The sequence below is a fragment of the Lissotriton helveticus genome, chromosome 6 (assembly GCF_964261635.1).
Source record: "Lissotriton helveticus chromosome 6, aLisHel1.1, whole genome shotgun sequence".
Taxonomy (NCBI): domain Eukaryota; kingdom Metazoa; phylum Chordata; class Amphibia; order Caudata; family Salamandridae; genus Lissotriton; species Lissotriton helveticus.
Window position 1 is genome coordinate 294,247,866 of NC_136067.1, and position 27,510 is coordinate 294,275,375.

At 45.4% G+C, this 27,510-nt stretch overlaps 1 protein-coding gene across 1 annotated transcript in view; it reads left to right on the top strand.

The window, feature by feature from the left end:
• Positions 1–11,507: 11,507 nt before the first annotated feature.
• Positions 11,508–27,510, top strand: part of SDC1 (syndecan 1) — a 135,779-nt gene continuing 119,776 nt past the window's right edge. Inside the window, exon 1 of the mRNA XM_078647739.1 lies at positions 11,508–11,792. Within this exon, the coding sequence (XP_078503865.1) occupies positions 11,736–11,792 (57 nt within the window). The 5' untranslated portion in view covers positions 11,508–11,735. The remainder of the gene's footprint in view (positions 11,793–27,510) is intronic.

The window sequence follows — 27,510 nt, forward strand, 5'->3', positions numbered from 1 at the left end:
TATAGGGAATGCTACGAGTCACGACTCCTCCCCGCGGATATTTGCACCGCTGCTATCGTGGTAATTCACAAGCCTGACAAGCCGGCAGTAGACTGCAAATTGTATCGCCCTATCTCCTAACTCACTGTAGAAGCTAAAACCCTTGCCAAGCTCCTGGCCAATCGACTCCTTCCTATGTCACCGACCTGCTGATCCATCTGGATCAATCTGTCTTCATGCAGGGTAGAAATACGGCCAGGAACCTGCGACTGGTGCACTGAGCCCCGGTTAGGCTTAGAACCATCGAGGAGGAAGCAATCCTACTGTCCCTGGATGCCACCATGGCATTCAACACCATCGAATGGGAGTTTCACTTTGCCGTATTGGCTCGCATGGGGTTCGGACCCACTTTGATCAGATGGATTAGACTACTGTACACACTACCCACAGCACACGTCAATGTAAACAATCACCGTTCTGCCTCTTTTCCCCTTCGGCTGCCTGTTGTCCCCGCTCCTTTTCACTCTGGTGTTGGATCTGCTCGCTGTTTGGGTTTGGGGAGACCCGGGTCTGCAGGGACTTAATGAACAGATGATCATGAGGATCTCATCTCGCTATATGCAGACGACATACTGCTTTATCTGGCCTCTCCTGCACGCTCGTTGCGGAGGGTATTTAATATATTTCATATATTTGGGGCACACTCAGGATATCGGATCAACTGGTCCAAATCTCAGATGTATGTACTATGGGGCGAGGCCCCATCCAATCCATGGGGCTATGAGATACCGGTTGCTGCCCAGGGTTTTCGATACCTGGGTGTTTTTTATCACTTCTGATGGTCATCTTTTCTTCGAGTGGAATTTTTTGGTGCCCCTTCAATGCTTAAAATCGGATGCGAGACACTGGCGATCTCTGCCCCTCACCCTCATGGGACGCGCATCCCACTTTAAGATGCTCACCCTTCCGCGCCTCCTCTATACATTGCAAAATGCTACTAACCCGGTCCCAGATTCATATTTCTCCCAAATTGAAGGCGTGGTGAGGGGATTACTATGGGAGGACTGGCCACCACGAATTGCTATAAACAAACTCACCATGAATGGTACGACGGTGGTATAGTGTTGCCGGACATACAACTCTACTATCAGGCTCCGCAACTGACTACTATCAATAGATGGGTGTTTGGCCCACACGACGATCCCAACTTTCACTCCGACCACTGGCTCGTGGGGCAGGGTGGCTATATAGGGTGCTATACACCAATCATCGTAAACTTAACTTGACCGGCCCTGCGGCCCGCAAGTTTGAGGTGTGGCATGGAGTCACTAGAAAACTGGTTTAGCACAACCGTTTAACTAAAGCAACCCCTCTTTGGAAACTTGACATACTGGGTCAACTCAGCAAATGCCCAGGTTTTGATAAATGGGACACTATTGGGATCTCCACAGTCAGGGACATGTGGGTAAAGGGGAAACTGGCCACTTTTGCTGGCCTCCAGACTAATTACCAACTCGCACCGTAAGAGACGTTTCGATACCTCCAGATCAGCCATGCTATTCACACTGCTCTACCAAAAGGTATCCCACTCCCTGACTTTTCTCCCCTAGAGGACTGGCTGTTACTAGATCCAATGGACCGCAAGACATAGACTGTATAAATACAGCCCCTCTTGCTATCAGTAGTCAGGATTGAACCGAGACTTCATGGCCAACACACTGACCAGAGACGCTGCGGGTTCAACATGCAATCGCTCCAGCTGACAGTGGTATGACTATCCCTTGCGGGGTATCCAACTCAAGTCGAGGATGAAGTCCCACACTCTCACTATACAGGTAAGGGGTTTGGAATAAATTCTAGCGGGATTCTTGGCTCTTAGCCCGTATACTCTTAGGCTCTTTTCGCACCTACTCGCATGCTAGGTACATTTAGGTACATCTAGACAGGCATCTTAGGAGTACGCACTTTCTTTTATAAATGCATTTTATATTCATTTTTGTGTTCATGACAATTGCAAAATGGTAGAACAATACTATCCCTTTTTATTCACTGTACTACTGGTTCTATATCTCTGTTACTGTGTCACGGTTGTAGCAGCACATTTGTTTTACATGAGAAGAACAACGGTACAATAAATTCTTATTGTAAACACGCCCAACTGTTTCTTCTGTGTATCTCTCTGAGCGCAAAACAAGCAAGCACAAGTGGCTGGGTGAAAAATAGTGTATTGTTTACACGAATCTGAGGAATCGGGGTTTGTTGTGTTCTGAGGTTACCAAAAACGAATCTCTCTGATAATAGGAGATACTAGTGGCACTGTGAGCTAGCTAATGCAAAACATAGGCTAACATATTCAGTGGGGGTGTACAGAGTCAGTCTACCACCAGACCCACAGTAAATGTTATCCATAAACAGCGTAGGTCCTGCACGAAGGGTACAATAGGAACTACACTACATGACATTACACAGACCAATGCACAGTGAAAATAACAGACCTTGTGACCTGTTGGCTTTGCCATTGGTTTTTAGTGATGATGTGCAGCATGGTTAAAGAGGAATAAAGGGGGGCAAAAGCCTATTATGCAGCCATCTGCATCATTTTGTAGGCTACATAACGACGCAGGCATATTTTCCTTTGTATTTAACAATCTGGGTTTGATTGGTAATTAAAAAATGAAAAAACGCACAAAGGTTTTTTTTAATCAAGGTGGGGAAAGCAACAAGGGGGAAATAACATGGAAAGTGCAGGAGGTAGAAGCAAATGACACTGAGAAAGAGCAACGCGAGCGAAGGTTGGGAAAGCAAATAGGTGAGAGATACGAATGTGGTGCTGGGAGGAAGAAGCGCACAGGTGAAAAAGCAACTTAAGGAGAGAAGCACATGAAGGGGAGTGCTTCAGGGATGGGTGGTGGAGAAACACATAGTGAGAGAGAGCAACACGGAGCATGACAGAAGGGAGACTTGAGGGAGACTGCTGGAAAACACCTGAGGGAGACTGCTGGAAAACACATGCATTCCCATGGAGTGCTTAACCAAAAATTAAAAAAGTAGTACTTGAAAAGAGAACATTGGAAGGTCACAAGGTCTGGCACCATGTTCCAGAGGAGGAACAATCACATGATGAGGGAATAAAGCCCACACAAGTTAATGGATAAGAAGCAAGCAAATGATAGTGACAATAAAGCCAACCAATGGTAAGCAATGGGCAGGCTCTAAGCTGACTGTATATTCATGTGCGCTGTCTGGTAAAAACACAGATTACTGCATCGTGAACGTACCTCTGCTCCCTTGAAGAAGATACGTTTAAAAACATCGCTTTACCTACCCCTGCGCATTACAAATTTCAGTCTTATAAAGTCAATAAGTGCAGGCAGTTTTATACATGATATACCAAAAATGCAGAGACACATCAACAAGTAAAAACGTGTGATGTACTGAACTATAAAACAACTATGTCTGTGTACTACATCAAAGAATGTATGGGCCACTGCACTGCATATTTAAATTATCAAAAGGGAACCCATTCAGCACTTGATGTTGATAGGAGTCCAACCCCCCAAGCTCCAAAAACAGAATAGAAAGTTTTAGGGGGTGTGAATGTGTTTTCTGTGATATGGGTGGATTCACTAAAGAGTACTAAACAAAAAGGCATAGGTAGGGAGTACCGAGAACTGAAGGTGGTGCTCCTTTGCAGACTAGAGCTGTGATTCCCTTGAGAAGAGCCTTCTTTTTTAGAAGGTTTCTGGGAACAGGGATAAAAATGGTCTTTAATTACTCTGGTAAAGACCAGAACTTGATCTGATATCCCTTCTTTACACCATTGAGGACCCAATTGTCCATCATTATCTGTTGCCAGGTGGAGAAAAATTGCTTTATCCATCTTCCTACCTTCGGTTACCAGCCAACTTTTCCATAGTCAGGAATACTGACTTATGGATCCTGTCTTGCTCCTGTTTTCAGAAAGAAACAAGCATTTACAATGCAATGGTCTCGGCATTATGAAAGGTAGAGCTATTGGTATTGCTCATGACATTTTTTTTTCTTTTTTTTTTAAAACATAAATAAATGGTATTGTCATTTACAATGGCAATAGGTGAGTATTAGAGAGTAGTAGAGAGTATTTGCGGACACAGAGCCACACACACACACACAGCCGGGCACACACACACAGACAGAGCTGCGCACACACAGACAGAGCCACGCACACACAGACAGAGCCACGCACACACAGACAGAGCCACGCACACACACACACACACACACAGACAGAGCCACGCACACACACACACACACAGAGCCACGCACACACACACACAGACAGAGCCACACACACACACAGAGCCACGCACACACACACACAGAGCCACGCACGCACACACACAGACAGAGCCACGCACACACACAGACTCATTTGGAAATGGATTAATAAGGATGCTTTCATTTATTTTCCACTCTTGGCATCAAGCATCATCTTGACAACAATCACATCCCTCAAATAATAACCATGAAATATTACATGTGCAATGATGCGATTTCAAAATATACTCATGTGAAAACACCAAAAGGAGGATGGCCAAGTATTGAACATATAAAAAAGTCTAGGTACGTTCATTAATTTCAAGCATACTTTAAAACCCTGATCTGATTACAAACCTTGTAACCTCCATGTCTGAAGTAGTAATTCACTTAGAGCGCAGTTGTACATTATTTTTGGGTCCCTCCGACTCACTCATGCAAGAGGGAGCACCATGGCCTGGAAACTTTTGAGGAACAATGAGCGGGAAAAGTGATCATTTTTGTCTTGATTTAGGGCTCAAAAGTAAGTCAGACAAGAAAGTAGAGATTGCGGATGTGAGATAGTGAGGGGTGCATGTCAGTCCATGAAAACTTGAATCAAGGGATAGACAAAAGAAAACAAGAATCTGTGAAAAGATGATCTGTGATAATAAAAATTAAAAGACAAGAATGTTTTTTGGAGAATGGGATGGAAAGGGACACCACTACAGATAATCAAAAAATGGGAGAAACTGTTCCCTCTTCCTTAGAAAGGAAAAAACAGAGCCAGCTTTCTGAAAAAAGCTAAAAACTGGGCTTTTTGGATTTGTAATTACCTTAGGCTTCATCTGATCTGGTCTTTGGGAGTGAAACAATAGCGCTGAGACACTTCAATCTAAGTAACCATACGCTTTATAAGTCACTTTATTATTCTGCGAAGTGGAACACATGTCACAGCTATTTAAAGAAACTCAGGTGACAAAGTAAGGACAGGTCTGCGGGTTAGCCCACTAATGTAACACCGAATAGGTGGATTGAAATAATTTGCCCCTTGAAAGCCTCCAAAGGGAACTTTCCCAATGAAGGGCAACCGTGGTTCTCAATCAATAACTATGACGGCGAGCATCCAAACACTGTCTTGTATAGAAAGTGATTTTTTACCGAGGAACTGTCCTCAAAGCCAGGCAGGATCAGCACGCTAAATGTTCTCTTGGGGTAGGATTTTCCCTCAACTTACTACCTGCATTTAACGCCATTTTGTTAGCACAAAATGTCCCATTGCTTCCAAAATGAACATGTGAATGCAATTTTTGCTAAGAATCAGTGCTAAATGAAGCAAAACATGAATGAAGAGCGCGAGCAGCCGATCGCTACATGTGCTCTTGGGCTAGGATTCTTTTTCCCCTTCCTGCTGGCGGGAGATCAGAGCTTTGTCTAGTGGCACTTTCCACTTATGATGAAGCATTGCAGAGGTTTACTATTCCTGCTGCAAATAATGTGTACCCACAAATCACTTAACCCAATTTTCTGTGGATAGCTCCGTAGGTTACTGCTTTTGTCACAGGGACACTTGTGTTACTTACAGTTCTTAAGTTTCAACCCGTACATAGCATAGTGAGCTATATGCTGCCATCAAAGAGCAACATGCAAATTGTATGGTGTAGGTTATAATGTTATATTCCCCCCCACCTCAAGCCTTTCATTATCCTAATCTTTCTAAAAGGGGTTCATTTTGGTAGAAATACACTATTAATTAGTAAAGCCAACTGCAACCACTGTGATACGTTTCAAATCCTGAGTTTGTGCTTCTCCAGACTAAACACTTAAAATATACCTCCTACTAGTATTGGTGACCTGGGACTCCGATACCCCCTCATTATTGGATGTAACATCTCCTGTACTGCAATTTCCATACGTGCGATTCATGTTTGTATAATGTGTGTGATGGTAAGTGCTCTGACACCCTACACTGGTATGAGAAGCACTATAAAACAAATGACATGCATGTGAGAAGGGGGCTATAGAGGGAAGAGGGCAGGCCAATCGCGAAGCATGGTAGTGGGGGAGGGGGTAGAAAAGGATGGTGGGGTGGCAAGCCCAACAAAGATTGTCGCACTGGGCGCCATCAGCACGAAGACCGGCTCTGTCCTTAATTGGGGGGGAGGGGGTTCCTATCCTGTTGACTCACCATCAACCTCTCAAACTAGTCCAATCTCTTAAAGAGAACATCAACACACAGTCACTCATTCAAATCAAATTCAAAAGTACTTTATTCGATTTTTTTTTGTATACAAAACCATAAACGTTCATGTTACAGTAAAAAATAGCATTCCAAGCTACATTTAAAAAGCTTATAAAACAAAATACAGCATATGGAGAGCCCACAGTTCATAACAGTGGTTGTTCTGCTATTGCACTTTGAAAGAGAAACAAAGGGTAAGGGGTTTAACTCTTAATGGTTCTTACATGTCCAGGCATTTCCTATACTTCATGATACATTTTAAAAAACCCGCCACGTGGGGTATGGTTTCTGGTTTCAACATTTGTAAATAAAATAATGCAGGCCGGGTTTGTACAAAGTTCATCCTTTTTAAAATGGGTTTAAGGTAAAAGATCCTTGGGAATTCATAATATTTGCAAAAAAACATAAAGTGAAGCAGATCCTGTGGAGACTGGGAGTCGCAGCCACAGGGTGCTAACACCATCCCCTTGTGGCAGCCCCTGGGGACTGCCAGTAAAAGATGAAACATGTTCAGCCTGAACCTGGTTAAAAGAAAGCGGTCATATGCTGGTATGGTCCAGAGTAAATATTGCTCCTCCACAGGTGAGGTTTTTAACAAAAGGTGGAGGCGCACCTTAGGCTTCAATAATTCCCTACCCTCTCTGTCCAGCTTTTTGCGGGTAGTAAAAGACTGTTTTATGAGTATAGGATCTTTATTTGTTATACCAGTGGGGTTTAAAAAAAGATCTGGTCGCCCTTCTTTACGGAAGGTGTCTTTAAGATAACTCATCCAAGGAATTTTTGACATATTGTCTAGGCTAAGAGTTTCTTTTAACAAGCTATGTGTTAGCACTAGATGTTTATTGAGCCAACATTGCAGCCAGAACAAAAGAGGACGCAATGACAAGGTGTCACATAAAAAAGGCATGCCAGTTTCTTCATGTACTGATAAATTAGGGGTTCCCTGAGGGACACATAAGAGGTTTTTTTTTAATTTATTTTCGGCAATCTGTAGGCACGCATGGTTACTGTATCCCCAGAGTTCACTCCCATAAGTAGCTATAGCTATGCTCTTAGAGTGATAGACTTTCAACATGGTTCCCACCGGTCTGTTACCCATCCTAGCTGCGAAGTCAAAGAGCGCAGCGTTAGCCCTAGCTACTTCTCCCCTTTTCCTGTTACTACAAGCGACCCAGTTTAATTGTTGGTCTAGAAGTACCCCTAGGTAAGAAAAGGAAGTGCATATAGGCACCCTAGTACCATTGACCTTGAATAAATGCTGTTTTCTAGCTGCCTTCCCTACCTGCAATACATAGGATTTGGTGTTATTTATGTGCAGGTCTTGTTTTAACATAAATCCATAAAAGGCGTCCAATAGTGTTTGAAGCCCTTTGGGGGTACGGGCTAACAGGACAGCGTCGTCGGCGTATAATAAGACTGGTAGGCCCCGACGACCCACATACGGATAGTCCGCTCCCGTCTCAACCAGGTGATCTTCTAGGTCATTAATGTATAAATTAAAAAGAAAGGGGGCGAGGATGCACCCTTGCCTTACCCCCCAGCTACTGCTAAAACTTCGTGTGACCTTAAGATCCCTGGTGTATCTGACGTTAGCCTTTGTATCGCTGTGTAAGTCCATTAAAAAGTTCACGAGGTGTTGCTCTACCCCCATAGCCTCCATGGACTGCCACAACTTTCCCCGGTTGACACAGTCAAAAGCCGAGGAAAGGTCCATGAAGGCCATGTAAACTGTTCCTGGTCGTGCAATGGTGTATTTTCCCAGGAGTAGGTAGAGGTTGAGGCACTGAGCCAGGGTGGAATGCCCTCTACGGAACCCATATTGTATATCAGAGATGATTTTATTCTCTTCAGCCCAAATGGACAGCCTCTTCAGGACTTTTACAATGAAATCTATCAGGGAGATAGGCCTATAGTTTAGTGTGCAGTTTCGGTCTCCCTTTTTAAATACAGGGACTATTGTTGAGAGACCCCATGAGGCTGGACAAGCCTTTTCTGCAGCAGCGTTTCCCACAGCTGTAAGGATTGGGGCCCAGAATGAAGGGTCTGATTTATAAAGGTCTGGGGGGATACCGTCTGGGCCTGGCGCCTTTTTGTTGGAGAGGTTACTTATTCCCTCCAGTAATTCATCTACTGAGAATGCCAATACCTCCTGCCCTTGCCTCTCATATAAGCGGGCTGGTTGTACTGTTATCCTGAAAGATGGCAACAAAGCGATCCACCCATTCGCCCTCCGTAATGTCTAGTTTATAAATTTTCCCAGTCTGGCCTTGACACTCCCCCTTATCAAACTAAAGAAGTACAGGTACTCTCCCTTTCAAATTATAGAAGTGCGGGTACTCTCCCTTTCAAATTAAAGAAGTGCAGGTACTCAGTACCAGCCCATATAAAAAAATTGTCAGACTAGAGACAGGAAAAGACAGGCTGCTTCTGGGAATGCTAACTCTACCTATAACTCCCAGAAGCGCGGGTGGCATTTGCTTTAGAAAATATTCGGGCTCTTTTTCCCTGTCACCTCAAAAGCAATGACCGGAACCAAGCGACCCGCCCATCTCTTTTTTTGTTTTTCTCAGAGGTTGTGTGGCGTCAGGCGTCACCTCGCGTCGTCACAGAATATGGTAATGGATCCCCAATCCTAATACTTTAACAAAAGAGAGCTCGGTGAAGAAGTACAGAGGTAGGGTCATTTAATTGTATTTAAATATGGCTCGGGTGCCGTGTTATGAAATCCCTGTAAACTCCTCTCAACGGGAGTAAAGTTGAGGAAATCTCAGATGTCTACGAACCGCGGCTCTGAGTAATTTTTGGTTTCCATAACATGCGCTCTTTGTTTCAGGCTCTACGTCTGCCACCCAGGAGCGCCAGCTCTGCCAAGTGTCACACATCTTGTGTGACACTAACGCATTTTAGGTTGCATTACCGCATTACCGCATGTAAAACGATTGTCACGCAAATCAGCGTACTTCAAAGCTGAGTGTATTAGCGTTTTTTATGGTTGTTAGAGTCTGATGCTTCATTAGGTTAAAGAAACACAAAGCAGACGGGGCACAGCAGCCTATGTGAGTTCTAATAAGCTTGGATTGTTCACCCTGATTGGATGGTGTTTTGAGTGTTATGTAAGGTAGACTAGCCTGTCCAACCTACCCCGCCACTAATTGGTCAGTGCGTGCAGCCGGAGGGCTTGCTAAACACAGCGAAGTTTACTACTGCTAGGCGTCCATGCAGTGATTGTGCAGCTACAGGAAGAAGTTCACCAGCTGCCTTGCTTGTGTCAGGGACTGAAAGGCTCCAGTCGGCGCAGGCAGAATGTTTTCAATTTTTAAATCTTATTGCAACCAGCCCGGGCCACCTGGAATTGCTGCCACCAGAATTAAATTCAAGGGAGTCCTCCGTGACACGTTCTGCCTTCCCCTGCTGGAAGGGGGGGGGGGGGGCGGGGTGGAGGGGGGAGGGAGTGTTCTCCAGGGGCTATCACGGTAACAGAATGTGCCGAGGTCCTGAAGACTGAAGCTGCGTGCCAGCCACACCATGCCCTCTTCAAATGTGGTGAATATTTCACAATTGATTTCTGATCACTTTTTGTGATAAAAGAGCCAAAACGTAGCGCTATAATACTATACTTCCCCCATCACGTGTACATTTTGCAGAAAAAAAGCTAAACATTTGAAGATTACATTTTTAATCCTGCATTGATTTGTTTCAGTTTGTGCTATACTGAAATTCTAGTTTAAACAAAACTTTCAATAAGAGATTCTCGTAGAGGATGAGAACATTGTTCACACCTTCGTTCCCACTGTTGCAGAGGCCTAAAGGAGCTGGGATCAGCTACCATAGTTATAACAAAAGGAGATCGGGTTGACTGAGGTTCGAGATTGTTATGTTATGCATGTTAAACGGTAGACGAGACGCAAACAGCTGACATGGGTCAAAACAAGCTTCGAGGCAGAGTACAATTCTCCCTAATTATCCGTTCCGAAGAGGCAGAGTAACGCTTAACGTGAATGAACTACGCCTTAAAACAGATGTGTAAAAATCAGACCCTTCTCTGAAAAAAAGCATGCTGTTCATGCCTTAACAAAATCACAAGCTACTGCAGCAGATAAGTGGCAACGCAGTACTCTATGGTATGCAGAGAGGAGCGCCAGAATCATCTATATCACTGTGCCGTCCTGCTCTCTTCAGACTGTAACTGTCTCCAGCACATCAGAGCACTGCCCACAGTCTAAGCAGCTGTTTTCAGTGAGAGTGACCCCACAGTCTGCAGCTGCAGTGTACAGGCCAAGCAGCAGAAGTTATTTTCCCAGCACTGACTCCATTGTTAAGTCAAAGAGAACGTGGGGTTTAATGTTCCTCCTGGGAAAGATCAGAGATTTGCCCAGTGCACGTTGACTCACCAGTAGCGTAATGGGTTAATGCGCCTGCTGCAAAGAAGGTAGTAATGCATATCACAAAACCTAAGATTTAGTCTTACAGCTAGAGCGGTCAACTTTGAAGCTGGCGGGGAACCGGTTCGAGTGTCTGCAACAAAGCTCAACATCCTGTGATTCTGGGCAAATCACTTAATCTCCGCAGTGCCTAACAAAAATGAACGTGTTCTTCTGTAACAAAACTGGTGCTCATCTATAAAAAACTTTTTAAAAAAGTATTCTTATTAGCAAAGCCAATACCAACTACTGTGGCATGTTTTCAATCCTCAATTTGAGCTCCTCCAGACCAAACACTTAAAATATACTGCACAGTTACACAATTGTTTTACTGTTCGATCAGCTAACAAGGATACTAGATGAGTGCCCTTCCGTATATGTTTCCCTGGTCTTCATTGGTTGATTTTGCTTGCGAGAAAGTGTCACTCATAGTCATTGAATGTCACTCATAATTACACTAAAATTACGAAAATGTCACACATAGCATTCTGGAACCTTGGCAGCTATGGAGCGCTGCCGCCTCCGCTTCCCGCGGCGGGGGCACGCGTGGCCCAGGCATGCTGCAGACAGGGGTCTGCTTTAATGAGGGCGAGGGCCGGGAGGGAGGGAGGGAGGGAGTGCCCGCTGTGGCGCTCCTGGGATTGGGCGGAGGGCGGGGCAGGGGGAGGGGGAGGAGCGCTCACCGGGGAGCTAAAGGTGAAGGTTGGATAAAATGTATTAGAAGCCAGTGCCCTTTCCTAAATCCCAGCAGACACCGAGCCCCGCGAGGAGCCGCTCCAGACAGCAGAAGGGTGCGCCGCGGACCGGGACTCCTCACCATGGCCAGGACAGCGGTGGCAGCAGCAATGCTCCTCTTCCTCACGCTGGCATTTGCAGTAAGTCCCGCGGAGCGCACTCATCCTCGTGTTGTGTGGAGACACGCTGGGGGGAAGGGAGCGGTAAAGTTGGAAACTCCCGGTGTTTGCAGCGCTCATGCTAGAGAGGGGGAGGGGCGGAGCGGGGGTTCCCCGCCTGGTTTCATGGGATGCTTTCTCAGCAGGGGGGACGGAACGTGTTCAGGTTGCCTGCCCCGTGTCCCTCCCGCTGAAGAAACCAGGGCAGTAGTGTCGGGTTTATGGCCGCGGACTGATGGGGCCTCTAGAGCCCTCGTGTGAACCACTTTTCAAGCGTCGGTGCCACTAATGGACTTTAGGTGCTTTAAATTTCTGATCACCGACCCCCTCCAGTACACGTGTTTCCCAACTCCTCGTATGAGGATCATATGTGAGAATTATCATAGTCTGCTTCTTATGTAGATTGTATTGAAACCTGCCATGCGATGCTTGCGTCACTGTTTAATGTGTAGTTTGCACAGATTTTACACCAGAAATTTGAAATAAACACAGGATTGTTTGCCGTCTAGCTCATGTAGGTTAACACGTGAAATCACTTGTGTAAGGTAGCTCTCTCGCTACCCAAGTTTCGGATTAAATGAATGGCCCTAAAGCGCTACGTGCAGCGAGGACGTGGCTCCTTCGAGGCGCATGCCTCCTGCTCGCTAAAAGGCTCCCCCTCTGAGAGCAAAGTACACTTTAAGGGGCTGGGACGGGGGCTTCCTTGGGGACACATTATACCCCCAGGGCAGAGCGGGCGGGTCGGTGCCAGTCTCCGCCATGGCGCCCTGCAGCGCTACCTGCGGCCTCTGGTGCCGGCGGCTCCCCGGGGGTGCCTTCACAGCTGCTCCCTAAGTGGTTAATTGGCTGGGAATGGGCGGCGGCGCCCTGCTCCCGCCGCAGGCCCGGATGTTTGCCCTCCGCGCCTTACCTGCTCTGTTTACTCTGCAGCCAGAAAGCTGATACCTGGGGGTCATCTGGACAGCGGTGTTTGAAGTGCCTTAGTTTAGTATTTTAGCAATTATATTTATTCCCCTTGCCTCGTGAGTTTTTTTTTTTTTCAGATCACAATATTTCTGCCTGATTGCAGAAAGCAATAAAAGTGACACCCTCACGCTGCGAACACTACCGAGTGTTATTGCTAGCTCGAAACCATGCTGTGATGTAGGTGTTCGTAGATTTTAAGGTTCCTGGAATAAGTTGACATCTCTGCCAAGTACAGAGTAGGGGCTTGTGAAACCAGTTGGTTGCAGTAGTACGTTTAAACTTTAGTGGTGTATCTCCACTGGTCAACTGGAGTTTCCACCACGGTACCTGAACCCTGGCACACTCCGGCGAAGTTGAGGGTGTAAAATCTCAGACATGCTTTTTCAGCCACGACATTCGCTTGTAAACTGGAAATATAACGCACTTTAGTCTATTACTGGGGGAAAAAAAGCTTACTCCCGTCTTCATCTAAGATGTCTGCCTGGTGGTCCTATGAGTGGGGTTCCCCCGGCAGGTGGTTTATAATCCTAGCTCACCGTTTGTCCACTGTGTGTCTTTTAGCAAGCAGTCTCATGCACACTGGGAGTGCCTAGAAATCTCATTTTCGTGAATGCATATAACGAAAAAATGTATCGGGCCGTGCGCATGTATTCTGGCGCTCACGTAGCGCTGTAATGCCGCTGGGTGGAAACACACTGTACACTTTTTGATCACGTGCGCACGCATGACGTTAAGGTGTGGCTGTTTCTGAGACAAGAGCTCCTCAGCCCTTTCTGGTACTTGCAAGTCACAACCTGTCATATTTGTCTTTCGATTTTGAGTCGGCGTCAGGTTACAGCAAGCGCCAAATCTTGGACTAGAAGCCAGGACTCTAGTTCCAGGGTCACGTGGTAGTCACTAGGCACGCCAGCTAAGCATTAGAAAAACGTTATACATCTGTATGGGAATCTCCACTCTTTCCCCCCCTACAAATAGGACCTATAGTCCGGCCTGGCACAGTGGCAACAGTAAACTTTTTTGGCTTTTTATATAGCACGAACTTGGCCCAGCCACATACCATTGGTTCTGTAACCAGGTCTCTGCCGGGACCTCCACAAAGGGTTGTCACGCTCATTGACATTAGCAGTCTCTGAGTGTACCCCCGCCATGTTTCCCGTCATCTGGAGCGTCTCTCGTGAAGTGACGTCAATGGACTTGTTGGTGATTGTCTGTATGATTCCGGCTTGCTGTGGACTTTGAAGCGCTACACCATACATTATATTAAATCCGTGCCCCAGGGCGCCAGTTCTTCCGAGCTGATCTAGATTCACTCAACAATATAAATGCATTCGACGGTGTGATTCCAAGAAGGGAAAACCTATGCCATGCATGATCGATTCTCACTGTCTTTCGCGCTCATCGATGTGCCCATTTTTTTCTGATAGTTTTGTATCATTTCTGTCCTTTCTTCGTTGACCCAACATCCACACTCTCCCTTTCCTTCCCTTCTTTTCTTCTCCTTCACGCCCTGTCTGTGTTCTTCTGCCATGTTCTTTTATCACCACCTCACCCAATCTCTACCTTCCCTTACCTTAAAGAGGGCACTCTGGCCCAACTGCAAATCCCCATACAACTCTTGCATTGCAGCAGTCCTGCCTGAATGCTGTCAAGAAGTACGAAGATAACAAGGGTTAAGTGGTCATAGAAATAATCTGGGTCGTGCCAAGGGAATTTCTGCCCAGACACAGCAGTGCATCAAAGCACTTTTAAAGTTAAACCCCCACCCACCCTATAATGCTTGATCTGTGTATGCACCCCTGGTGGACCTCGGTCTGAGACAGAGTAGTTGCTCAGAAGGCACCTGAAACGGCTCCCTTGAGTTGAAGATGGTATTTTGAGACAGTTAAGCTCTCCAGGGCTACCTCTTGGTGACAAGCATTGATTTTATTAACATTTCAACTAAAATAAACGAAAGTAGATTGTTTTGGGTGTGTCCTCTTGTTGAACCAGTGCAAACCTTCAGCTAAGCCTTCCATAGCTGATAGTTAACTGATTGGGTAGATTATGGCAAGTTTGACCTTGGAGACGGGCAATAACGCTTGTTATTTATCTTTCCTCACTGATGCACTCTCATCAGCAGCTCGGGTCCCTATGGCAGGTGAGGGCTATTAAATGCAATTATTCACTGGCTCCATGGTCAGTAACTCTACTGCTATGTCCGACATATGCGTACTGCAATATGACGTCATTAACATGTAGTGAAGTAATGTGTTCTTCCAGTACCGGACTTATGACCTTGTTTTTCAAAAAGGGAATCACATGCCTCCTCCTTTTTCCTTCAATATATTTTGTTTTACAATTTGCTGTTACAGATTTATTAGTAAAGAATGTTCGTTATCATCGAGCCTCTGTTCTTTTAATGGAACTGGTATTCAAGCCATAAATGTCCTCCCTCCCTGATGAGGGTTAACTGGGCACACTGCTTTTGTATGAAGTTCAAACGTATTATCGCCCTCTGTGGGAATTTGAGGTATGTTTAAGTTGTGGGCATTAACTTCGATTAAGTGCCTGCGTTCTAAACCTTTTTGAAATGACAGTCTGAAGCATGGCCAGATGACATTATTCGGGTCTGTTGTAGAGGGAGGACAGCTTGCCTAAAAGACCTAATATTTACTTGCATGTTGGAGACGTTTTCTGTACCTGCTAAGCTTGTTGCTGTGTGGTTATCTTAACGCTATCTATCAAACAGGAAAAGTGTATATACACACTTATGCCACTAGGGCGATGTGCAATGTAATCTGGGGTTTGTGCTGGTAAGGCACTGTTGGAAATTGTCAAAAGTTCTTATGTAAATTCAGACTTTGCTGACACTTGTTTGAATATCTAGGGTGCAGGAACATGTATATGTTGGAAGATGAACAGCTGTACCCAGAGTACGGCATTATGCAGTTGTTCAACATGTGATGTCAGCCAGGTGTCATTCCTATTTGTAAGGTTTTGGCATTCAGAAGTTTCCTAAAACGTAGGGGATTATCCTGGACTCTTGGATGAGAAAGTTTCAGTCTGGGTCCCTCCGCTCAGGGCTATGCCCCGGTGTCTGACCTTTGAATTGCTTCCAGCAGTTGTTTAAATGGGCAGATGCTCTTGGGTACTGAGTACCAGCACTTTTCATTTGAAAGTTAGTGCCTACACTTCTTCAGTGATGCAATACATATAATAGGAGCATACCAGAACTGCTCAGTAGCAAACTGGCTTTTCTGTAGTTCCATTTCAAGCACTAGTTTACCACAGGTTATGTGCTGGCTGATCTGCAGTTTCTCAGTGGCATGTAGTGGCTGCCAGCTTCAGGCTGCAAACTGGACCCTTTTGGCAAAACGCCCTATGCCGCCTCGGCCAATATTTTGAATTTGATTCTAGCTTTGAGTGGAGGCCACACGAATGCTGACTTTGTGGTCGGTTCTCATCCCATTGGGGGTTGATCTTCCGGCATGGTTGTGCGCTCCTGGCCTGTCACTGTCCCATCAGGTGCTTGGAGACTGCCTTTCCGTGGTCTGTTCTTGCCTTGTCACTTCCATTTGACATGTTTGTTTAGGTCAATGGGTGTAATTTACAGAGTGGGCGTAGTTGGAAATTGACTAATTTTACGCACAGTGTTTGCTTGAGCATCTGCATCAACATTAGTCACCCTTCCTTCCCCGCCCTTGTGTGTTAGATAGGACTAGGAGCTGATCCCATGGAGTGGAGGTGGGAGGGAACTTTGAAAATGGATAGGCTAATCTTTTTTGCCAAGCTACATACAGGCAGGCCTTCAGTTTTGATGCTGCTGTAGCATGGGTCATTTTCTGTCCTCCCATGATGAATATGATTTATTGTCTACACAGGGACATAGTTGATGAGCAAATGATTCCCAGAACTTTTTTTCCAGTAAAGCTTCTGTGGGGAACCCTGAATGTTATTTGCAGTGCTCTATCAAAGTTTCTCTGGTTGGCAAATTAAGTCTTGCTGCTTCCTTTTTGTCCCGCTTGCAGTTTAACATGTTTTTATTTATGACCGCACTAGATCGAAAGATGTGCAGTAGCCTAGACTTGACATAACCTCTGCCCACACGAATTCTACTTTCTGGTTGGCATAGGCCTTGTGTTTTCCTTCTGTGGGATGGTTATAATTTAACATTTCTTGCTTGAAATATCAATTGAAAGCCATGGGACAGGTCTGGCTTGTTAACTGCAAGGAGGAGCCTGGAACCTCTTTCACACCCTGTTTTCCAGAGCTTTAATCTAAATTGATGCGTGTAATATTGATGCTTGTAATGTGGGGCATCTGCTTTGAACTCTTGGCTTGGGGGGTGGAGGTGTGGTCAACGAGCTAAAGTTGTTTGCTGGGGAACTTGGAGGTGCGAGTTATAATTGGGGCTCCCTGTTTTATGGTATTTAGTTTTTGAACATTTCCGTCCTTGTGTATCCATTTTTATTTTTGGGACATCTTATTGGTTCTCACATGCTAGTCGCCCACTCTGACAGAATTTGCAGTCATTTCCGAAGCCGACTCCATGGCAGAACTACTTAAATGTAGGTCTGGTGCGTCTAATGATCCCTGGCCAGCAAAACAATATAAGAAACTGGCTCCCTTGCTCAATCCTTACTTGAACCACATCTGGAACGAATCCCTGAGAGTGGGCTGCTTTCCCGCCAAATGGAAACACGCCACTTTGATCCCCATTCTCAAAAAACCCAATTTGGACCCCGACCACCCTAGTAACTACAGACCTATTTCTCTCCTGCCTGCCCCAGCTAAGATCCTCGAAAAACTGGTACACTCCCAGCTGGCAAATTACAGCGAGTCCAATGGGCTCCTACATGACTCTCAGCACGGCTTTCGGTCAGGCCACAGCACGGAGTCAGCCCTTGTTGAAATGGCTGACTCGGTGAGATGGTCGTTGGACCGGGGGTCGAGGGCGGTGTTAGTGCTGCTGGATCTTTCAGCAGCATTTAACACCGTCTCTCATAAGATCCTGCTGAGAAGGCTGGGGGACCTAGGCATTGGTGGAACGGCTCTGAAGTGGCTCTCTTCTTACCTATGTGACCGCACACAGCAGGTATATACCTCCTCCGCTAGACCACTCAAATGGGGAGTTCCTCATCCCTGAGCCCGCTTTTGTTCAATGTTTATTTCACCCCCCTGGCTAAACTGATTGCGCGAACTGGGATTAAATCCACCTCCTATGCTGACGACATTCAGTTACTCTTCACCTTTGATACCCCCTCCACATCTGCCTTCGATCCGCTGAAATCCTGTCTTAGAGATATCTCCAGTTGGATGGACTCCAATTCCCTCCGACTCAATGCAGGAAAGACGGAGATCCTGTTTTTTTAACTCCCCATCCCCTTTGGATTCCAATCTGTGGTGGCCAGATGACCTGAGCCAAGCCCCCACGCCCAAAGGCTCGGTGAGAAACCTGGGAGTGCGCTGGGACAATCAGCTCAGTTTTAATGCTCAGGTTCAAACAGTAGCAGCATCTTGTTTTGCAAAGATCAAGACTATTAACCGGCTTATCAACTATCTGCCGGCAGACTGCCGTAAGACTGTGGTACAAGCACTGATAACATCTCACCTTGACTACGCCAACACACTCTATCTTGGTATCACAGCAGGCCTCTGCCATAGACTACAGACTGTCCAAAATGCTGCCGCTCGGCTGGTGGAGAGAATCCCAGCTAGACATCACATCTCCCCTCTCCTCCGAAAACTGCATTGGCTACCGATTGCCAAGAGATGTGTATTTAAGGCCATGACTCTGACTTTTCGCGCGTCTAAGGCTCGGCCCATTTGAAAAGAACCCTGAGGCCGTATGTCAAGGCCAGGACATTACGTTCTAACTCCCTACTTTTCTTGGTAACCCCTAGATTCAAACGCACTCGTACCGGAGGGAAAACATTCGAGGTTTGTGCCACTTGGTGTTGGAACAAGCTCCCGGTTACTCTACGCGCATGTCAAACTGAAGGGGCATTCCGAAAGTCACTAAAGACCCATCTTTTCTCCACATAATGTTCTCCTCCTTTCCCACCCTCACGGTTCCTAGTTTTACCAGCGCCGGGACGCCCCATTGGGGCAGCTGTGCGCTTTATAAAACACACAAATAAAAATTAATCCATATTTATTTTGTGTTTCAAGAACAGATGTGATAACTTGTATATTCACATTTAAACATGACTGATAAATTGATGCCTGTCAAGCTTTAGCACATTAAACAGACCAAAATAATAGACCCATATTAAAATATTATCGTAATAGCAGAAATACATATTGAAATATGCAGCAATTCTAACATCTCATCGAGCTTTGTAACTCCCCATGCTACCAATATGTACAGCTATTGCCCTGAAAGTCCTTAATCTCGGCATGGAGTTACTCAAAAGAAGACAAATTATCTGTATTTTACCACTTTTTAAAAAATAAATACAGACTGAAAACTGTTTTCTATCCATCTGTAAAAACCTAAAACGGGGAGCCATAGTTGTAAACCAGCCGAGCGCGATTGGAAGCATGCTAAAACCAGTACTAAATGGATATGTGTAAAAGTTGTAAATTCGAATAGGAAAGAGAACTATAAATGTACGACCATTTCAATTTGTGAGTCTCTAATTGTGAAAAAAAAATTGTGCTACTTGCAATTGGAGACTCTCAAAATGAAATGTACTAATGTGTGTCAGACACAGTGATTCCCAGTGGGGTTGCAAATGACCTGCCTCATGAAGATTCATAAGGCAGGTCGCAATTTCAACTATTGGGAATGGCCTGCACTCACATGGATGGTGACCTGTCGGGGACAGCAGAACATCATGTTTGTGATTGCTTTTTTATTAGGTCAAGCCTGGGCAGCGCATGAGCTCCTCTGTGAGGCATGCTGTGTTCAGGTAAGGACTTGAAGCTCCGCCCACTTTCCACCCATATTTTTCATTGGCTTGAGTCATTGTCCCTTTGGAAATTGACTTTTCATTGGCCAATAGGCTTAGTAGTTCCTCCTTAGTACTGCCTAGTCTCATTTTGTACCCTTCCATGTAGACCCCTTTTGCTACATGTGTTACTCAGTACGCTTTAATTACAGCCTCCGAGCACTATTTTCTTAAATAATTTTCTCATTCCTGCTGTTGCAGTCAGGACAAGCTCTCCCCGCTTTCTTTCTTTCTGCACCCCCCGCTCATACAGTGGCGGATGGGCCTTTGGTTTATTTGGTGCGCCAAATGCGGCCGCTTTTTAATATTTTTTTATGTGTATAGATTATATATTGACTTATTTTTATAACAGCCCCTTGCCGCGCATTCACTTTAATGGCAGCCGCGCCCCTTTCTTTATACGAGCCGCATCTAAGGACAGGGGCGCGGCCGCCATTAAAGTGAAACCACGACATGGAGCACGTTTACAAGAGTTTCTTAAATGCAAGACCTATTGCATTGCAAATGCTTGTTAAATAATGAATAAAGCAATTTTTTTCTGAAATGCAGCCTGCTTAACCCGTTGGCTGGGCCGCCGATAGTGTGGTACTTCCGCAAAACGGACGGGGCCGCGTCGGCCATTGGCAGACGGCAGCACCAGCGAGGTAGTGCTGCCGTCGGCCAATGGCAAACGGCAGCATGGAAGGGGTTAAAGGAAAACTGGATGCATTTTAAAAATAGAAAAGCGAATAGTTTTCATTTTTTGAAGAGAAGGATGTTTAAAAACGTTTTCACTACCATTCACAAAGGGGCAACTGGCTTACCACTTACTTGTAGTAGGCAATACACTCCGGGCTGTACTGACTACCGGGCGTTTTGGAATTCTACAGAGCTGGGGGCTGATTTCACTGCGGTGGGAGCTGATTTTGTTCATGGAGACCTGCGTGTACTTCGCAATAATTAAAGCAAAACTAATTTCGTTCAGTACATGCAGGTCCCCATCCACTAAATCAGCCAGAGTTCAGCAGCATTCCATAACGCCCGGTAGCCAGTCCGGCCATGAATACACTGCGATTCTGGTTGCAAAACAATCCCACATACCACTGCGACTCGCTATTAGGAAGGGATGCCATTGGCAAGCCCCTTCCTAATCGTCACTCACAAACCCTATTTTGCCTGCTGGTAATAGGTTACCGACTGGCAAAATTGGGTTGGTACATTGGAAAGCCATTTTAGCGGTGGCAAACAGACCGAGTCTCCGTTTGCGACCACTAAAAAACGGTCGTCCATGTGCCTCATTTTCTCCAGTGGTGGCTGCTACACATTCCGAGGTTTGACATGAAGGTACTGCAGGCAACTCTTGTGCCACAAGGTGGCAGTATTTGCCAATATTGGTTGTAATTAGTGTGTGGGCATATTGAGCGACGGTGGCCTCGTGAACATATATCACTCCCGCAACGCGCCCGCACTCCCTTTATACACTCCACAAACATAGCTGCCAAGGTTCCAGAATGCTATGTGTGACATTTTCGTAATTTTAGTGTAATTATGAGTGACATTCAATGACTATGAGTGACACTTTCTCGCAAGCAAAATCAACCAATGAAGACCAGGGAAACATATACGGAAGGGCACTCATCTAGTATCCTTGTTAGCTGATCGAACAGTAAAACAATTGTGTAACTGTGCAGTATATTTTAAGTGTTTGGTCTGGAGGAGCTCAAATTGAGGATTGAAAACATGCCACAGTAGTTGGTATTGGCTTTGCTAATAAGAATACTTTTTTAAAAAGTTTTTTATAGATGAGCACCAGTTTTGTTACAGAAGAACACGTTCATTTTTGTTAGGCACTGCGGAGATTAAGTGATTTGCCCAGAATCACAGGATGTTGAGCTTTGTTGCAGACACTCGAACCGGTTCCCCGCCAGCTTCAAAGTTGACCGCTCTAGCTGTAAGACTAAATCTTAGGTTTTGTGATATGCATTACTACCTTCTTTGCAGCAGGCGCATTAACCCATTACGCTACTGGTGAGTCAACGTGCACTGGGCAAATCTCTGATCTTTCCCAGGAGGAACATTAAACCCCACGTTCTCTTTGACTTAACAATGGAGTCAGTGCTGGGAAAATAACTTCTGCTGCTTGGCCTGTACACTGCAGCTGCAGACTGTGGGGTCACTCTCACTGAAAACAGCTGCTTAGACTGTGGGCAGTGCTCTGATGTGCTGGAGACAGTTACAGTCTGAAGAGAGCAGGACGGCACAGTGATATAGATGATTCTGGCGCTCCTCTCTGCATACCATAGAGTACTGCGTTGCCACTTATCTGCTGCAGTAGCTTGTGATTTTGTTAAGGCATGAACAGCATGCTTTTTTTCAGAGAAGGGTCTGAATTTTACACATCTGTTTTAAGGCGTAGTTCATTCACGTTAAGCGTTACTCTGCCTCTTCGGAACGGATAATTAGGGAGAATTGTACTCTGCCTCGAAGCTTGTTTTGACCCATGTCAGCTGTTTGCGTCTCGTCTACCGTTTAACATGCATAACATAACAATCTCGAACCTCAGTCAACCCGATCTCCTTTTGTTATAACTATGGTAGCTGATCCCAGCTCCTTTAGGCCTCTGCAACAGTGGGAACGAAGGTGTGAACAATGTTCTCATCCTCTACGAGAATCTCTTATTGAAAGTTTTGTTTAAACTAGAATTTCAGTATAGCACAAACTGAAACAAATCAATGCAGGATTAAAAATGTAATCTTCAAATGTTTAGCTTTTTTTCTGCAAAATGTACACGTGATGGGGGAAGTATAGTATTATAGCGCTACGTTTTGGCTCTTTTATCACAAAAAGTGATCAGAAATCAATTGTGAAATATTCACCACATTTGAAGAGGGCATGGTGTGGCTGGCACGCAGCTTCAGTCTTCAGGACCTCGGCACATTCTGTTACCGTGATAGCCCCTGGAGAACACTCCCTCCCCCCTCCACCCCGCCCCCCCCCCCCTTCCAGCAGGGGAAGGCAGAACGTGTCACGGAGGACTCCCTTGAATTTAATTCTGGTGGCAGCAATTCCAGGTGGCCCGGGCTGGTTGCAATAAGATTTAAAAATTGAAAACATTCTGCCTGCGCCGACTGGAGCCTTTCAGTCCCTGACACAAGCAAGGCAGCTGGTGAACTTCTTCCTGTAGCTGCACAATCACTGCATGGACGCCTAGCAGTAGTAAACTTCGCTGTGTTTAGCAAGCCCTCCGGCTGCACGCACTGACCAATTAGTGGCGGGGTAGGTTGGACAGGCTAGTCTACCTTACATAACACTCAAAACACCATCCAATCAGGGTGAACAATCCAAGCTTAGTAGAACTCACATAGGCTGCTGTGCCCCGTCTGCTTTGTGTTTCTTTAACCTAATGAAGCATCAGACTCTAACAACCATAAAAAACGCTAATACACTCAGCTTTGAAGTACGCTGATTTGCGTGACAATCGTTTTACATGCGGTAATGCGGTAATGCAACCTAAAATGCGTTAGTGTCACACAAGATGTGTGACACTTGGCAGAGCTGCACAAAACCAGACGTCAGGCCTTACCTTTCCGGTGGAAGGGGGCTTTACTGGTAAATGCCTCATGATTACGGGATTGTGTTCTGGAAGCCCCGAGCTGACCGTTTCACGAGGCATGGAGCAGAGGAGGGAGAGGGAGGGAGGGGTGGCACTCTGCAGTCTAGCGGGCCAGCTGAGACTTGCCTTGTAAAACGCCAGATGTTGTTGCGCCCGGCGGTACTTGCCTCTGTTAATCACGTGTTTGCAGCAGGAGAGACACGGGGCGGATGGACAAGGCCTGACGTAGTTTGTGGTCGCACTTCCGGTTTAGTCTACTCGAGTCTGCGCAGGAGAGGCTCACCGCGTGCCTGAGGTGCTGTTACACTCGGGGCTTTGACCTGGCCCTCACCATGGCGACTTTCTCGGTATGGAAGGTGCATCCGGGGTACCACTACCAACTGCCTGGAAAATCTCTGTGCATGATGCTAGTTTTGGTCGATTTTCGTCACTGTCTGTCTGGCGATTCTCGAAGTTAAAGGAAAAAAACAAACACCTGAATTCTGATTTGCTTAATTGATTACGGTCAATTGTTCACGTTAAGGGAAAATTAGACGGACAGGGTTTCGAATCCTGTGGGTGGAGCAGGTGGGAACACTTAACTTTTTTAATGTCCCAAATATTGTTTTTTTACTTAGAGAACCTAACCAGAAAAGAAAGTTGTAGAATAGACCTGCAGCTCTAGGGGAAAATCGGGATTGAGGTTTATGAAACTGGATGTTTGGGGTCTGAGTATATAGGGTTGATACAAGGGTGGGTGAAATAAACGGAGTTTAAAAGAAAATCCAAGAAAGTTGCAGGGGACCTCACACTGTTAAAAAAACTAATAACATTCATACCCATGTGCTCATCAAGTAGGAATCACCCGAGTCCTTTCATCAGAACCGATTTCCGGTAGCTTGGTATTCGTCAGCATGCATGTACCCCAGGCCTCAAACACGAGGAGCAGAAACCCTGCAGAAAGCCGTGTTTCTGCTATGAACAATTTGTAGGTTCAGTAGATGTACTGGTATCCATAGCTTGTAATGCTACACTTAAAAAAAAAAAAAAAAAAAAAAGATTAGTCTTTGTGTATAGTGCCTCTGTGCTAAGGACAGAACAAGATTTATGTGAATTGATGAACAAGACCCCAGCTAATGCCTTGGCTAATATTAGACTCATGACCTAGCTGGAAACGCAGCTCTACAGCATAAGGAGGGGAGGAGGAAACCCTTGTCAAGTCGGCTGAATTCGGTTTCCAGACTACAGTTCACTTTGCCCTTGACACTTCCAAGGTTGATGCATTGAGCACTGTTCCATTGGGGTAATACCCACTGGGCCAACTAAAGCGCTTAGACGCCTACACTAAGTAAGCTATAAAGCACTATATTGGTGAATGAAGCCCTTACTCTTCAAATCTAAAATGTATCCTTTTTTGAAGCCGTTAAGAGCGGTCCTCTGGTCTTGGAGCCTGTTCAGTGGAGCCTGAGCAAATCTAGCTGTGGTTTAGATCACTTTTGTTCACACTTGCGGTTAACGAAGATATGCTTTTTTTTTTTTTTTTTTTTTTTTTTTTTTTTTATAAATGTGAAGATCCGGCAAGAAAAAAATGTCCTTGGCAAAGCAGGCTTACTGTTGCGTAAGTCTGGAAAATTAGTTTTTTAGCTCCTTTATGATTTCGAAGGTGAACTTGACTCGAGCCAGATCGGAAAACCTCCTGTATTGCCTGGACTTGCAGATGCATGAGTGCCTAGGAGAGCACTGAGGGCAGCCTGCGAGAGTGAACATCCTGCCCTTGGTTCCTGGCCAGATACTGAGAAGCCTCCTTGAGCTGATACCATCTCTAGCCGCTGATTTAATTAACTGTGTAGCCTGCTCATTGCACTGAAATAGAGGCATCTTCACTGTCCCCGTTACAAGAGCTGTGAGGGGCCTGTCTCTTACTTCACCAAAACAACAAACATATGGTTATGGATGGATCCGTGACAGAGAATTTGACTTGCATCCTCAGATGGTTGCTAAAGGGCAGCTAGTTATGTTGCCCGGACTTTTGACCTGGTGGGCCTGACCCCACCACCCCAAACCGGTTCTGATTATAATTATTTATAACTTTTTTTCTGCCACGGTTCACAGTGCACGTCTGACGTGTCTAAGAGCTGTAAATAATAGAAAACTCTTTACCAGTTTAGTGCTACTCTCTTTATTGACCTCTGAACTGCAGATCACCACGTGTGGTAATTTTGAGTGTTTAGCTTGCTGACCCTTCCTGCTAGCTTTACCTAGGACAGATTGTCACTGCTACACCTCTCCTGAGAAAAGGAGCTTACGCATTCTATTTGAGTGTTTCCTTTAGCGAGGACGTGGACCAGATCTGTTTGTGAACCTCAAAATTATTCTGAACATCAACTGATGTTGAACTCTAGTAGTTGAACAAAACGCTGGTAAAGTTAAGAAGTCTGGCTTTTGTGTGACCTCGAATGTAAAAACTGGCATCCACAAATGCAATATACATACATTTCGGGCACTGGTACTGTTTGGCATTAATGCCTCTGATGGGTGTTGCCAGTGCTGGCGAAGAGTAGGTAAAAGGGTCGCTTTCAGAGTTTCTATCTACAGTGCATTTAGTAGATACAGAATTACATGCAACAAAGAGCATGATATCGGAATGTACTTTTCTGATGTAAAATAGTACCTCATGCAAGGCGGAATGATACACCAACTAGCCTACAGAAAAGCTGAGCGTATACTGCTGTGGATGTGCTGTAAAGCCAGTATCCATTTTGTGCATTAACTAAAGAGTTAATGCTCAAAACATGTACTGGTTGTTATATATAAACCCCAAAAATGTGATGTTCCGCAGAGAGAGTCTACGGTGTGAGCTTCTTCAAACTTTTGCCATTTAGGGCCCAGGTAGTATCCTTTTCGGGATGCGCAGGCTCTTATCCGTTGAGGTGTCATGCTTCATTATCTCACCGTGCGCCAGGTTGGATGGGCGTGCAATACCCAACAGACCTCTTGATAGGAGCGATTTGAGTTATTTTTCTTTATTTCCATGTCTGAGTGGGCCTTTGACTTTAACCACGGTTCCACTGGAGCAGATGAGTAGTGATAAGCTGGAGTGAGGGGCTGTGCTGTAGTGGTGCTACAATGTCTGTCTCAACATAAGAGACCTTTCTGTGAAGACTCCATTCTAACCAGATAAGTTGAATGCTTGGAATTCTGCCAGTTCTAAAATCCTCCTCTGTGTGTATTTGTTTCCCTTTTTTTCCCTTAATTACAGGGTGTGCCATTGTCGCTCCCACCCCCCTCCTGTGTTCTATGGGGCGTGGATCTATTTCTTTACAAGTAAGGACATTTATCCTATACTCTGTATCGAATGATTGTGTGCTTGGGTAATATATATACCACGGCCAGCAGTGTCACGGCGCTTTGGCACCGGGACACTGTTTCCTCGCATTGTCTTCCTTCGGGGTCCAATCCCTGACACCCCACTATAGGTAACAAGATATATCTTGTATTTCCTCACAAACAGACTTATAATGGTCTAGTCTGCTCTTTGAGCCACTGCTGCTATACCACATATATGCAACAGTCTGCGCTGAACAGTTTGAATCGGCGTTAGTTGAGGTCCCTCCACCTCGGATTATGGCATGATTTCAACTGCGCAACCAAGGCATACCGGCCACGGCCCTTGATATGTATGCAAGCACGTGTCGAGCCACAAAGTCACCCTTTATGGCCACTGTACATATGCACAATCCAATGACTCGATATTTCTGTGTTTATGTTTGTGTTTGTCTGTCTGTCAATTTTTCCTACAGACTCCTAGGTTCCTCACAAAAGAGGTAAAACCCCCACTACTTATGAGTTTGGTTTTCTTTTTCTTTGTGCACCAATTTTACACATAGTGCTATTTTTAACTTTCACGACCATTGGCAAGGCGGGCCTTAGCGTGCCCCTCCTGTCATTGGCACACTCTCTTACCGGTCCTGATGAAAGCCCAGTAAATTTACACACATAAATGGGCAGAAACATGTTGACCTTCTTTACAGGGTAAACACCAGTATAAAGTAATTGGCTAGTTTCCCTTCACATATCTTATTTTTAATATGTCAGGTTAACCAGTGAATAAAGTTTTTTTGGTACAACCTTTGACATTTTTAAACCTTATAATTTTTCACACTTCATCTTCACAAGAACCTGCTCCGCAGTCTCCTGGCGTCGCAGCACACCGGGGAGGTACTCGATCTCT